Consider the following 15100-nt stretch of genomic DNA (forward strand, 5'->3'; position numbering starts at 1 on the left):
GTTTCAGTAAGTCAAATGTAAGACTTTAAGATATTTTAAGACCATAAAGATTGAAATTTAAGACCTACACGACGCATTATCCAAGTTAGATGGTTACCTCGGGATCATAAGAGTATCTTAGTATCTTTCTATCTATCTATCTATCTATCTATCTATCTATCTATCTATCTATCTATCTATCTATCTATCTATCTATCTATCTATCTATCTATCTATCTATCTATCTATCTATCTATCTATCTATCTATCTATCTATCTATCTATCTAGGATTATCTGATGTGTGTGTGTGTGTGTGTGTGTGTGTGTGTGTGTGTGTGTGTGTGTGTGTGTGTGTGAGAGGTAGATTTTTTTTAATAGAAAATTATACTTTTGCATATTATACTGTAAAAACACAATTTTTGTTGATTTTAGTTGATCATAGTTGATCATAACTAGAGAGGAAATGAGATGATTAAAGTGACCAAAATTATCACGTTATCACAGAATCCTGTTCAAAAAGTACTAATAATAGTCAATTCAACAAGTTTTGTCGAAAAACAGCAAATAACAAATTGATCAGCATCAATATGCACTTGTTTACGTAAACATTAAAATACCATTAAAAATGATGGCCAGATTTTATGAGTGTCTTGCAACATGTTATCTACTAACATGTACAAGTTCTAATAAAGTTTTGACAAAAAAGGTTTTATACAAAGATAAACCTCATATTTCAGCCATTAAATCATTTTTTATAAAAAGAATGCGTCAAAAAAGATCAATTAGTAACATTTACACATTAGCTTATATTTATTAGTAGTGTTTGGGTGCACCCCCATCCTTCATGTTGACTGAGCTTTCAATGTTGTTATGGAAAGGGGTGATTGGCTGGTTCCTGTCACATGACCTGCGGTGCGTTTGCGGCATTCTGAAAAGTTTAGATTTTTCTCATCTCGTTGCGTTTGGTAAAAAAATGTGCGCGTCGCTTCAATTATGAGTGCGCTTGCCGTGCGCCTACATTTGAACAAACTTGAGCGCGCAAAAGAGGCGATATATGAACGGCCTCTGGCGAGCTAGCTCATATCAAGCCACATGTGAACGGCCTCTGGCGAGCTAGCTCATATCAAGCCACATGTGAACGGCCTCTGGCGAGCTAGCTCATATCAAGCCACATGTGAACGGCCTCTGGCGAGCTAGCTCATATCAAGCCACATGTGAACGGCCTCTGGCGAGCTAGCTCATATCAAGCCACATGTGAACGGCCTCTGGCGAGCTAGCTCATATCAAGCCACGTGTGAACGGCCTCTGGCGAGCTAGCTCATATCAAGCCACATGTGATCGGCCTCTGGTGAGCTAGCTCATATCAAGCCACATGTGAACGGCCTCTGGCGAGCTAGCTCATATCAAGCCACGTGTGAACGGCCTCTGGCGAGCTAGCTCATATCAAGCCACGTGTGAACGGCCTCTGGTGAGCTAGCTCATATCAAGCCACATGTGATCGGCCTCTGGTGAGCTAGCTCATATCAAGCCACATGTGAACGGCCTCTGGCGAGCTAGCTCATATCAAGCCACATGTGAACGGCCTCTGGCGAGCTAGCTCATATCAAGCCACATGTGAACGGCCTCTGGCGAGCTAGCTCATATCAAGCCACATGTGAACGGCCTCTGGCGAGCTAGCTCATATCAAGCCACATGTGAACGGCCTCTGGCGAGCTAGCTCATATCAAGCCACGTGTGAACGGCCTCTGGCGAGCTAGCTCATATCAAGCCACATGTGAACGGCCTCTGGCGAGCTAGCTCATATCAAGCCACGTGTGAACGGCCTCTGGCGAGCTAGCTCATATCAAGCCACATGTGAACGGCCTCTGGCGAGCTAGCTCATATCAAGCCACGTGTGAACGGCCTCTGGCGAGCTAGCTCATATCAAGCCACGTGTGAACGGCCTCTGGCGAGCTAGCTCATATCAAGCCACATGTGAACGGCCTCTGGCGAGCTAGCTCATATCAAGCCACATGTGAACGGCCTCTGGCGAGCTAGCTCATATCAAGCCACATGTGAACGGCCTCTGGCGAGCTAGCTCATATCAAGCCACATGTGATCGGCCTCTGGCGAGCTAGCTCATATCAAGCCATGAGCTACTGGAGCACGCGAGCGGCGTGTTGGAGACCCTGCTCTAGGGCTCCGCTTCGTAGGCTACAACTCCATACTTTTTTGCTACTTTGTAATAACTTTCTGCGGCCAGTGTTTCTGGAGGGTAAACACTTTTTTAGACCTGACTAAATTAAATTGAAGACTTTTTAAGGCCATCAATTTAAAGTTCAGAATTTTAGACTTTAAGACCCCGCTTTCCTCGGGGGTTAGTGTTGGTGAATAACACATTAGCGGAGCGGAGGGAATCATATGGAATTTTTTACAGAAAACTTCTTGCACAAAATAAATTCAAGCACTTTCAAGGACTGTGTGTGTGTGTGTGTGTGTGTGTGTGTGTGTGTGTGTGTGTGTGTGTGTGTGTGTGTGTGTGTGTGTGTGTGTGTGTGTGTGTGAAAAGAGATGTAAATAAATGTGACTTACGATTCCAGACGCGTGTTTGGGTTTGACGCTGTACGAGGCCTTTTCTTTGACCTGTCGGAAACACTCCTCCGCCGCCTTCAACCTGAGGAGACGGCAGAGAGACAAACGAGTCAACACACACACACACACACAGTGACTACGTTTACATGCAGCCAATAACCCGTTCAAAACCGGGATATTAGCAATCACCCGGTCGCGCACGGCCATGTAAACACCGGCAAAAACCCGGATATTATACCTGGGGTACCCCCTTTCTAACCCGAATATTTGGTCATGTAAACGCGTATCGGCATATCCCCATCAAAAGGGACATTGATTTGTGTTCTGCGCATGTTCTATTCGCAAGGAATCTTGGTCTTTTGAGTAGGGACGGCGCATACAGAAACCCGCGTGCAGTATACCGGAAGTAAACAAGAAGTAGAGGTAAACATGGCGAGACGCAGCACAGCACCACACTTTTGGAGCGAGGAGGAAAGCGCAAACAAAGGCGATCGTTATCTGCCCCGAACTATTCATTATCCGCATGCTGCTGCTGTTGTTGTTGTCTTTGGATACAGGAAAAAGAATCGGAAATGACGCATATTGCGTCTTAAGGAAGTCCGTACGTCCAGACGCTAACCGTGCGTCGCCGTTTACATCGGGATATTGTAAATTCCATGTATACAGGAGTAACTCTCTCTGCTCACGCATGTAAACGCGTTATTCCGAATGTTTCAGAAACCCAAATAGTGACCCTAACCCGACCATAACCCGGATATTGGCTGCATGTAAACGTAGTCACTGAGGAGACGGCAGAGAGACAAACGAGTCAACACACACACACAGACTGAGGAGACGGCAGAGAGACAAACGAGTCAACACACACACACAGACTGAGGAGACGGCAGAGAGACAAACGAGTCAACACACACACACTGAGGAAACAACAGACACTGAAGCAGCAGGTCTAACGAATCAACACACACACACATCAGGATTTTCTGTAAAGCAGCGTTGAAATGAGTGTTGTGAAATGCAGGACAAACAGAGGAGGATTGTCTGTTTAACTGTAACAAGTCTTGATGGATCTGCTCACACACACACTCTCTTTCGTCTCTGTTTAACTGAGTCATGATGGATCTGTCCGCTGTTCGGAAGTTATTAAGATCTGACCGTCTGAACACAGATGATTGAGCAGCGCAGGAGCGGATCCTTCACACACACACACACACACACACACACACACACACACACACACACACACAGGTCATGTGAGCGTTTCATGACCTCCAGCCAGTGACTGAAGCCCGAGCTCCATAATAGGCCATGTTCAGTCACACACCAATCCTGACGCTCCAGGGAAACACTCATTACATTAATAGAGAGAATGAATGTGTGGCTCGATCTGGAGTTTGAGAAGGAACACAGTTGTAATGATTTTTGTCTTCTTAAGTGTAATGTCTGTTCTTGTCCTGTTTATGCTGCTGTAACATCTACATTTTCATTTTAAATTAATAAAGTTATTATCTTCTAAATGGATGAGAAGGATGCATTTATTGCATTATTAAATCTGATAATCATCATTATGAGGGATTTCTCCCTCAGATCCGACAGTAAAGAGCCGAAGCTCATAAAGCGAGAGGGATTCAGAGGCGAGACTCGGGCGCTGAAGTGCAGCAGAAGTGTAAAGCAAACACTTCGAGTGTTGTGATGTATTTGGCTGCTAAGAGCTTGACATGTTTACAGGAGGGAGAATTATGGGTAAAAGGCAGAGAGATATTCTTCCTGCACATCAGGAGCTGCTTCTTTAAACACCGTAAAAACATCCCGGAACAGATCCATGTGCCGGACCGGGACACGAGACACGAGACCAGACCAAACATGGTGTTTCAGCGACTCGGGTCACGATCCGCATCACTTCCTGCCGGGCCTGATGAACACATCAACACACAGTTCAACTGTTCAGGAGAGTAACAGCAGGAACACGGCAGCTCCACAGATTCACAGGACAGGAGGAAGGAAGGAATGAAGAAGGGAAGAAGAAAACTACATTAAATTAAATCAGAAAAGAAAAAAGAAAAAGAAAGAAAAAATGTAAACAAAATCAAGCCAATAAATAAAACTAATGATAGAAAAAAAGTATGTAAGAAAAACAATAAAATAAGAGAAACAAAGTAAAAGAAAAAAATCAATAAAAAGAAAAAAACCCACATGAAACAAGACAGAACAAATTAAGATAAAGATAAATCTAAAAGAAAAGAAAAATGAAACTATCAATAAAGAAATAAAATTAAAAGAAATAAACAAAAGAAATAAAAGAAAGGGATATAAAAAAATCTAAATAAAGAAAAAGAAAAAAGGCCAAAGAGAAAAGATCAATATAAAATAATTAAATTAAAAAAGAAATATAAAAAAAAAAGAAATGAAAAGAAAAAAAAAACAAATAAATGAAATGAAATCAAGAAAACAAAAAGAAAAGAAAACTAAACTAATATAAAAATATAATTTTTATTTTATAAAACTATAAATAAGGACGGCAGGCATGAAGGCTCATGTGTTCGAGACGCTGATGATCTTTTACGAGGTTCTACTAGTGAGTGTCAGAGGTGTTCGACACACAGACTGACTTTATGATCTAATATCACAAACGATCACCTATACTATTGGTCCTCCTAATTGTCAATCATTCTGGTGAATCAATCAAACTTATTCATTTAACTTATGTTAAACTGAAGCGTATAAAGACGTCCTGTGTAACCAGTGCTGCTCAAAACACTCCCAACACTTCAGACCATCTCAACCGGACAAAAACCAGACAAAAATACACTACAAAAACTCTTTAATTCAAGAGACAGAAAATATATATATTTGTTGCTGTGTTGTAAGAGTTGGTTAGCAGTAAAAGCGCAGTGAAATGTTTGGTTGCAGCCTTCAGACCCGCCGGGGTTAAAGAAACACACACACACACACGTCTCCGCTGAGAGCTCTCAGTGTCAGACAGATCAGTCTCTCTCGGCTCCAGAAGACGAGACTCACACAAACCACAAGCTTTCAGGACAAATTGGGGCCGAGAGACAGAAACTCTGTGGGGTTTTAGGTGGCGCTGGCGGAGAAAAGCAAACACTTTAGCAGCAGATCGAGTGATTAACAGGCCAGCCAATGTCAAAGGAAACGCAACACTCTCTGGGAACTCGTCTATCAGAGTCAGACGTGTCGCTTCGGTGAGATAAAGACGCTCTGTGTCGAATAAAGCACTTCTTATCACTGCAGGAACCAGTGAAACACCAGCCCAGCTCTTTTGTACATCTCCACGATCGTGTTTCGGATTATACGCCACAGATTGAGTTTCAGGCCCTGGCAGACGAGAGCTAAGCGCTAACCTCAGCGCTGCACAGGTCAGAGGTCAGAGGTCACGGTGATCGGGAATCAGTCAGAAGCAGCGATCGAGATGTGATGTGGGAAACACACAGGTTAGAGACGCAACACTAACTGCAGCACAACAACCTCTATGCTTTCATATTCATATTAAAGGAAGGGGGAGAAACGTATATAAAGCAGAATATGTACATAAATGTGTAGAAAGAAAAGGAAAGAGAAATAAATGAACAAAAAAGCTAAACAAAGATAAATAGAAACAAAAACAGAAAAATAACCAAACAAAAACTATATTATTAGACGAATAAAACAAAACAACAAATTAGAAAAAGACATTAAAATAATTAAATAAAAAGGAAAAACAAAAGAACAAACCAAACCGATTACATGAAAAAGATGAACAAAATTAAGAAAAATAGAAAAAATTTAAATAAAAAGAAAAGGGAAATACAAGAAAAATAAGATAAAGATACAATACAAAATAAAAATTAAATAAAATAATAAAAAAAATTATAAAATTAAATGAACAAAATTAAATGAAAAAGGCAAAAAAGAACAAAAAAGAACAAAAAAGAAAAAACAAATATACGGAAAGAAAAATATAAATGACAATTAAGACAAAAAAGAAAAAAAAGAAAGAAAAAGTGAAAAGCAAAAAGAAAAATGCATAAATGGAAGAAAAAAGAAAGAGAAAAATTAAACAATTAAAAGTAAAAGAATAAAAAGAAAATAGAGAATGACAATTAAGACAAAATTTTATAGAAATAAAGGAAAAGAGCAAAGCAGGCAAAAAAAAGAATAAATAGAGAAAAAAAAGACAACAAAAAAGAAAAACATAAAAAGAAAAATAGAGAATGACAATTAAGACAAAAAATTAATTAATAAATAAAGAAAGTGAGAGCAAAGCAAGCAAGCAAAAAAAATTATAAAGAGAAAGAAAGAGAAAAATAAAATGAACAAAAATTCAAAAGGAAAAATAAAAAAACATAAAAAACGTAGGAAAATAAAGAGAATAACAATTAAGAGAGATAAAGCGAGTGAGTGAAAGCGTGAGTGTGTGAGGACAGATGTAGAGAGAGAGATAGAGGTCCTCATGAATAATGTAGAGCTGAAGGGCTCGTCTGTGTCTGCTATCGCACCGCTCCATCGCTCCACTGGAAGCTAGCGTACCGCGCCGGTCCTCTTTTCATTAGCAGGGTTACACAAACACACAGGGTTCATCGATGCACTCTCGCTCTCAGAGCAACCCTAATATTAAACACATGGCACAGGTCATGGAGAGCAACCGATCGCCCGAACGCCATCTCACTTTAGTTTGAGGCATTTCTCAGAGAAATCTTGTGACACTGTAAACCTCAAGAAATGGACTAACCGTTAATCAACTAGAAGAGGCTTAGTCGACCAATCAGCTAGAAGAGGCTTAGTCGACCAATCAGCTAGAAGAGGCTTAGTCGACGAATCAGCTAGAAGAGGCGTAGTCGACCAATCAGCTAGAAGAGGCTTAGTCGACCAATCAGCTAGAAGAGGTGTAGTCGACCAATCAGCTAGAAGAGGCTTAGTCGACCAATCAGCTAGAAGAGGCTTAGTCGACCAATCAGCTAGAAGAGGCTTAGTCGACGAATCAGCTAGAAGAGGTGTAGTCGACCAATCAGCTAGAAGAGGTGTAGTCGACCAATCAGCTAGAAGAGGCTTAGTCGACCAATCAGCTAGAAGAGGTGTAGTCGACCGAACTGTTATTAGTCGTTCAGACGCAGAGAAAAAAACTTGAAAGTGTCGTAATCCTGCAGTCTGTGACGGACAGATCGTTAACAAACCTTCGTCTATCATTCATCAACCTCAAATATGGCGGATATCACTTGAAACATGCAAGTAGCAACACTTTACACGTCACTCTAATGCTAACAGATAAATGTGTGTTATTAGACACATAAGTGTTTGTGTGGAGAGAGTGTGTTACTGCATGACACACACACACATCACTGCATTTCACTCAAAATACTCAGTCGGTTTTGGTCATACGATAAGAGTAATGCAAACTGTAAAGGGTCCACTTTTATTTCTGAAAACTCACAATAACAAACAAAACGTTGTGCTTTTGTAAAACAATGTTGCTTTCTGTCGATTCGGTCTTGAACTCGAGCGCGTCACAAATGAACCGAAACTCAGACATGAGAAATATATCTATAGAAAGCTTGACATGTCTACATTTGAATGAACAGATTCAATGGAAAATAAATATTCTCAGATTATGTAATCCGTATGAAACGAGCATATAGGCGGAGATGACGAGTCAGCATCACTGACTTAATAATAATAATACATTTTATTTATAGGCGCCTTTCGTGACACTCAAGAACATGCAGATAAAACACATACCCCCCCCCCCCACCAATAAAATAAATTTAAATGTTTAGAGTCGCATTCAGTTTTCTCAACGACACATTCATCATCATGACGTTTGCCGGCGCGCCGTGGCTTTATGCTTGAAGTTGAGCGCTGATTAGGCTATATGTATTTTATATAGGCAATTAAAGGCGCATTATGATTTATGGCTTATTAAAATAAACGCAGGATTAGTCGACTAATGGCTTACATGAACAACTAGTCGACTAGAAGAATCTCCAGTCCAGGGCAGATCTACAGATCTATGATATTTGGGCTGGAAAACAACAGAGAAATAGTGACGAAGAACATGAGTTTTTCCGCAGGATCAAACCGTCAGACTCATCTTTGATCTTCACACACATTCAGTCCAGAGAACACACACACACACACGCGTTCAGTCCAGAACACACACACGTTCAGTCCAGAGAACACACACACGCGTTCAGTCCAGAACACACACACATTCAGTCCAGAGAACACACACACACACACGCGTTCAGTCCAGAACACACACACGTTCAGTCCAGAGAACACACACACACACACACGTTCAGTCCAGAGAACACACACACACACACTTTCAGTCCAGAGAACACACACACACACACACACGTTCAGTCCAGAACACACACACACACACACACACGTTCAGTCCAGAACACACACACACACACGTTCAGTCCAGAACACACACACACACACGTTCAGTCCAGAACACACACACACGTTCAGTCCAGAGAACGAACACACACACGTTCAGTCCAGAGAACACACACACACACACGCGTTCAGTCCAGAACACACACACACACGTTCAGTCCAGAACACACACACACACACACACACGTTCAGTCCAGAACACACACACACGTTCAGTCCAGAGAACACACACACACACGCGTTCAGTCCAGAACACACACACACGTTCAGTCCAGAGAATGAACACACACACACGTTCAGTCCAGAACACACACACACACACGTTCAGTCCAGAACACACACACACACGTTCAGTCCAGAACACACACGTTCAGTCCAGAGAATGAACACACACACACACGTTCAGTCCAGAACACACACACACACACACACACACACGTTCAGTCCAGAACACACACACACACGTTCAGTCCAGAACACACACACACACGTTCAGTCCAGAACACACACACACGCGTTCAGTCCAGAACACACACACACGCGTTCAGTCCAGAACACACACACACGCGTTCAGTCCAGAACACACACACACGCGTTCAGTCCAGAACACACACACATGTTCAGTCCAGAACACACACACACGTTCAGTCCAGAGAACGAACACACACACACACACGTTCAGTCCAGAGAACACACACACACACACGTTCAGTCCAGAACACACACACACACACGCGTTCAGTCCAGAACACACACACACACACACACGCGTTCAGTCCAGAACACACACACACATGTTCAGTCCAGAACACACACACACATGTTCAGTCCAGAACACACACACACACGTTCAGTCCAGAGAACGAACACACACACACACATTCAGTCCAGAACACGCACACACACACACGTTTCTTTTGGAAGATTCAGGAGCGTCTAATTCCAGGAATGCTGATCCACACACTTTTCCGTGTCAGAACAAAGCTTTCCTCAATCACAGATGAAAAGTGTAACCAACACTATACTGCTGTACGTTCCCTCTGAGAGAGCATATTTCAGCCCTTCCCATGATGCACCTGTGGACGGCGTGCTCAGGTATTTGCATTAATCCCACATTAAATCACGCAGCTGGACAGCAGGCGTTCCTAAAACACACCTCGGCCTCGGAAGATGTTCCCGCAACACTTAAAGAGCGAAGACTCGACAGAAGAGACTTCATAAATCAGCCTGAGCTTCTTTATTCTCCATTACGCCACAGTGATCTGGGACTAAACACTGAGGCCACGGAGGGAAAAGGTGTTTGTTGACACACACACACACACACACACACACGTACCTCTCCTGCAGGATGACCTTGTTCTCCTTCTTCCAGGTGTCTTTAAAGTCGCTGGAGAACTCGTGCCACACGGAGAAGAAGGTGTTTGGAGAAACCTCTTTCTCTCCGCCTTTGGCCTTGACCGAGAAGAACACGCACAGATCCAGGAACCTGTGACAAACACAACCCTTTCAGAGAGATGCGAGAGTAACTCAAGATAATGGAAATCAGGACACAAGAATTCCTCACGGATTGAACAGAACGTCTCCCGCTAATTCCAAGTGGAAACACCATAATAAAAAAAAAAAATAAAAAAAAAACTGGGGTTTTTCTTTTTCTGAAGGAAATACAAACTGTGTGCCTGTGCTAAACGTGGTTGCTAGAGTGTTCTAGGTTAGTTTTCCTACAAAAAATCTGGGGGGAAACGGATTCATGAAAATCTTTTTTTTTTATAAGAATTTTTGAAGATAAATTCTTAGTTCGTAAAATGTTCCTCGGTGTAATTACTGGAAAAAAAGTGTCATCATATTTTGTTTTGTCTTTATAACAAAAAAACACGAACATTCTTAAATGCTTTTGGGAATAAAAAATGATTTAGTGATGTCTGTTAACGGTCAGTTTTCTGGGTTATTGCCTCCCCCCCACCACATATTTTAGTAATCATCATAAAATGGGTATCACTGAAAATGTAAACATTCAAAATTCATCCTGCGTAAAAAATTTTTTTTATCAGAAACTGCGTTACCATGAAAACGCTACTTTAAATTCTTTTAGCGGCTCAATTTTTGTGATATCAATTTTAAATTTGGAACAACACGGTTAGACGTTAGATAACAAAAAATAATTGTGAAATACATATTTTATATAAAATAAAAATGGTTCGTTCAGTAGATTTGCTTTACAGGAAACGTTAACATCTTGTCTTTGCTAATTCTGTCCTTTTTTTTAATAGAAAAAAGTAACAGCTTAAAAAAATACGTGTAATGGCAAAAATGACTTCTTACATTTTGTGTGTTTCACTGAGTTGCTTCTCTTGACATTCCAGCTCAGTTTTTGCTGTAAAAAGAAGAAAATACATGTTTTTAATCTTTAGTGGGTTCAAAACATGTCCATGTGAGCTTACGGGTATACAACAGCTCACTTCTACAGCGCTGTGGACAGAACAGACTGTCTGACGGCAGATTCACAGAAATAAACTGAAAAATGACAGTTTTTCTGTACAGACGACAGTCAGAGAGTGTTAAAACGTGCATCGCTGCATCATTCCCAGTTTTCCCAGAAGAGACAGAAACAGAGTCTGGGAACAGGGAATCACGTTGTGTAATTGAAGCCAAAGAAGCAGCAGCCGTTAAATCATCTGACATCAGACCGTAAGAGAGTGTGTGTGTGTGTGTAAAGGTGAGATCAGACCATGGGCCCTATTTTAACGATCTAAGCTCATGGTCTAAAGCGCAGGGCGCAAGTTCACTTAGGGCGTCTGAATCCACTTTTGCTAGTTTTACGACGGGAAAAATGGTCGGCGCATGGTCTAAAAGGGTCGTCTCTATTTCTCCTAATGAGTAATGGGTGTGTTTTGGGATTTACGTGCGTTAAACTAATCAGAGTCTCATCTCCCATTCCCTTTAAATGCCAGTTGTGCTCGCGCCATGGCGGATGCTTCTCCAGAGCGCAAACGGATCTGCTCGTGCGCGAGGTAAAAGTGCGCAAGCAGAACATCTACGGGACAAGCCGGATTCACCATATCTTTAAGTACACAAAAATAATATTTTACATTGTAATCCTTTTATTTTAAATATTTGGCATGTGTGTGTGTGCTGCTGCACGTCCCTGTGTGTTTAATAAGCAGAGTGTACGCGCGTTGTGGAGCCGCCACATATTAAAAAAATTGACTTTAGAGCAGGTTTCAGTTGGTCAACGCAGTCTATTTCTGTTACCTCAAAATAGCAACGGTCCAACAATGCGCCAGAACACACCTCTAGTTCTCAGACCAGCAGCTCATGGGCGCACAAAGGGGCGCAAATGCATTTGCTATTTAAACATGGCGCAGGACGTGAAAATGAAAACTGCGTCAGACTGAAACTAGCAAAAAACACTTGCGTCGTGCTTGGCGCTGCATTGTGCCGCGTGTAAGATAGTGTGTGCGTGTGTAAAGGTGAGATCAGACCGTAAGAGAGTGAGTGAGTGTGTGTGTAAAGGTGAGATCAGACCATAAGTGTGTGTGTAAAGGTGAGATCAGACCATAAGTGTGTGTGTAAAGGTGAGATCAGACCATAAGTGTGTGTGTGTGTGTGTGTGAGATGAAACAAACTTTACCAGGAAACAGAAAGAAGAGTTCAGCTCCAAACCAAAGTCATTCACTGCCGCACACATGAGAAACGAGCTTCAGCAGAACGCATTCAAGTAGTGTGTGTGAAAGTCAGTGACGTCTCGTTGCTGATCAGGAGGACGAGCAAAAGATCAGTGTGTGTTTTCAGCTCAACTTCTCCTGTAAACATTCACTGAAGGGTCTGATGGATTTACCGAGAAGCGAACAGAACACACACACGTATACATATTACGTATAAATAATATCTGTATAAATTTGGTCTTCTGGCTTCTTTCGGGAGAGAGAGAGAGAAACGCTTCCTTAGAAGCTCAGAGGCCATCAGGGGTCATCGTTCAAGGTGCGCTAACAAATTGAGGCTAGTGGTAAAGTGTTCAACGCCATGAGACACAAATCACCCGTATGTCTGTCACGTGTGTGTGTGTGTGTGTGTGTGTGTGTGTGTGTGTGTGTGTGTGTGAGAGAGTGAGCATGTGTGTGTGTGAGTGAGTGTGTGAGAGAGCGAGTGTCAGTGAGTGAGTGAGAGAGAGTGTGAGTAAGAGAGTGAGCGTGTGTATTAGAGAGTGAGTGAGTGTATAAGTGTGTGAGTGAGAGAGAGAGTGTGAGTGAGTGTGTGAGAGTGAGTGAGTGAGTGAGTGAGTGTGTGTGTGTGTGTGTGAGTAGGAGTGTGTATTATAGAGAGAGAGTGTGAGTGAGTGTGAGTGAGTGTGTATTATAGAGTGAGTGAGAGAGAGTGAGCGTGTGTGTATTATAGAGTGAGTGAGTGAGCGTGTGTATTATAGAGTGAGTGAGTGAGTGGGTGAGAGAGTGAGCGTGTGTGTATTATAGAGTGAGCGTGTGTGTATTATAGAGTGAGTGAGCGTGTGAATTGAGTGAGTGAGTGGGTGAGAGTGAGCGTGTGTATTATAGAGTGAGCGAGTGAGAGTGTGTATTATAGAGTGAGTGAGTGAGTGAGCGAGCGTGAGTGTGTATTATAGAGTGAGCGATTGTGAGTGTGTATTATAGAGTGAGTGAGTGAGCGAGCGTGAGTGTGTATTATAGAGTGAGTGAGTGAGCGAGCGTGTGTGTATTATAGAGTGAGTGAGTGAGCGTGTATTATAGAGTGAGTGAGTGAGTGAGCGTGTGTATTATAGAGTGAGTGAGCGTGTGTATTATTGAGTGAGTGGGTGAGAGTGAGCGTGTGTATTATAGAGTGAGCGAGTGAGAGTGAGCGTGTGTATTATAGAGTGAGTGAGTGAGAGAGTGAGTGTATTATAGAGTGAGTGAGTGGGTGAGAGTGAGCGGGTGAGAGTGAGCGTGTGTGTATTATAGAGTGAGCGTGTGTGTATTATAGAGTGAGTGTGTGTGAGTGAGCGTGTGTGTATTATAGAGTGAGTGAGCATGTGTATTATTGAGTGAGTGAGTGGGTGAGAGTGAGCGTGTGTGTATTATAGAGTGAGCGAGTGAGCGTGTGTATTATAGAGTGAAGAGTGAGAGAGTGAGCGTGTGTGTATTATAGAGTGAGTGAGAGAGTGAGCGTGTGTGTATTATAGAGTGAGTGTGTGAGAGTGAGCGTGTGTGTATTATTGAGTGAGTGAGAGAGTGAGCGTGTGTGCATTATAGAGTGAGTGTGTGAATTATAGAGTGAGTGAGAGGGAGCGTGTGTATTATAGAGTGAGTGAGTGAGAGAGTGAGCGTGTGTGCATTATAGAGTGAGTGTGTGTGAATTATAGAGTGAGTGAGAGGGAGCGTGTGTGTATTATAGAGTGAGTGAGGGAGAGAGAGAGTGAGCGTGTGTGTATTATAGAGTGAGCGTGTGTGCATTATAGAGTGAGTGTGTGTGAATTATAGAGTGAGTGAGAGGGAGCGTGTGTATTATAGAGTGAGTGAGTGAGAGAGAGTGAGCGTGTGTGTATTATAGAGTGAGTGAGTGAGTGTGTGTATTATAGAGTGAGTGAGTGTTTGTGTGTATTATAGAGTGAGTGAATTATAGAGTGAGTGAGTGAGTGAGAGAGTGAGCGTGTGTGTATTATAGAGTGAGTGAGTGAGTGAGAGAGAGTGAGCGTGTGTGCATTATAGAGTGAGTGTGTGTGAATTATAGAGTGAGTGAGAGAGCGAGCGTGTGTGTATTATAGAGTGAGTGAGTGTGTGTGTGTGTGTGTATTATAGAGTGAGTGTGTGTGAATTATAGAGTGTGTGAGAGAGCGAGCGTGTGTGTATTATAGAGTGAGTGAGTGTGTGTGTGTGTATTATAGAGTGAGTGAGTGAGCGTGTGTGTGTGTATTATAGAGTGAGTGTGTGTGAATTATAGAGTGAGTGAGAGAGCGAGCGTGTGTGTATTATAGAGTGAGTGAGTGTGTGTGTGTATTATAGAGTGAGTGTGTGTGAATTATAGAGTGTGTGAGAGAGTGAGCGTGTGTGTATTATAGAGTGAGTGAGAGAGTGAGCATGTGTGTATTATAGTGAGTGTGTGTGAATTATAGTGAGAGAGTGAGCGTGTGTGTATTATAGAGTGAGTGAGAGAGTGAGCGTG

At 42.2% G+C, this 15100-nt stretch overlaps 1 protein-coding gene across 2 annotated transcripts in view; it reads right to left on the reverse strand.

Moving 5' to 3' along the window:
* fmn2b (formin 2b) overlaps positions 1-15100 on the reverse strand; it is a 72067-nt gene that overhangs the window by 1463 nt on the left and 55504 nt on the right. For both annotated transcript variants that reach the window (XM_082152383.1, XM_082152382.1), the window contains 3 exons: positions 11270-11321; positions 10287-10436; positions 2552-2633 (listed from right to left, as the gene is read on the reverse strand). In XM_082152383.1, the coding sequence (XP_082008509.1) occupies positions 2552-2633; positions 10287-10436; positions 11270-11321 (284 nt within the window). The remainder of the gene's footprint in view (positions 1-2551; positions 2634-10286; positions 10437-11269; positions 11322-15100) is intronic.

This window comes from Leuciscus leuciscus (assembly GCF_965113295.1).
Source record: "Leuciscus leuciscus genome assembly, chromosome: 21".
Lineage (NCBI taxonomy): Eukaryota > Metazoa > Chordata > Actinopteri > Cypriniformes > Leuciscidae > Leuciscus > Leuciscus leuciscus.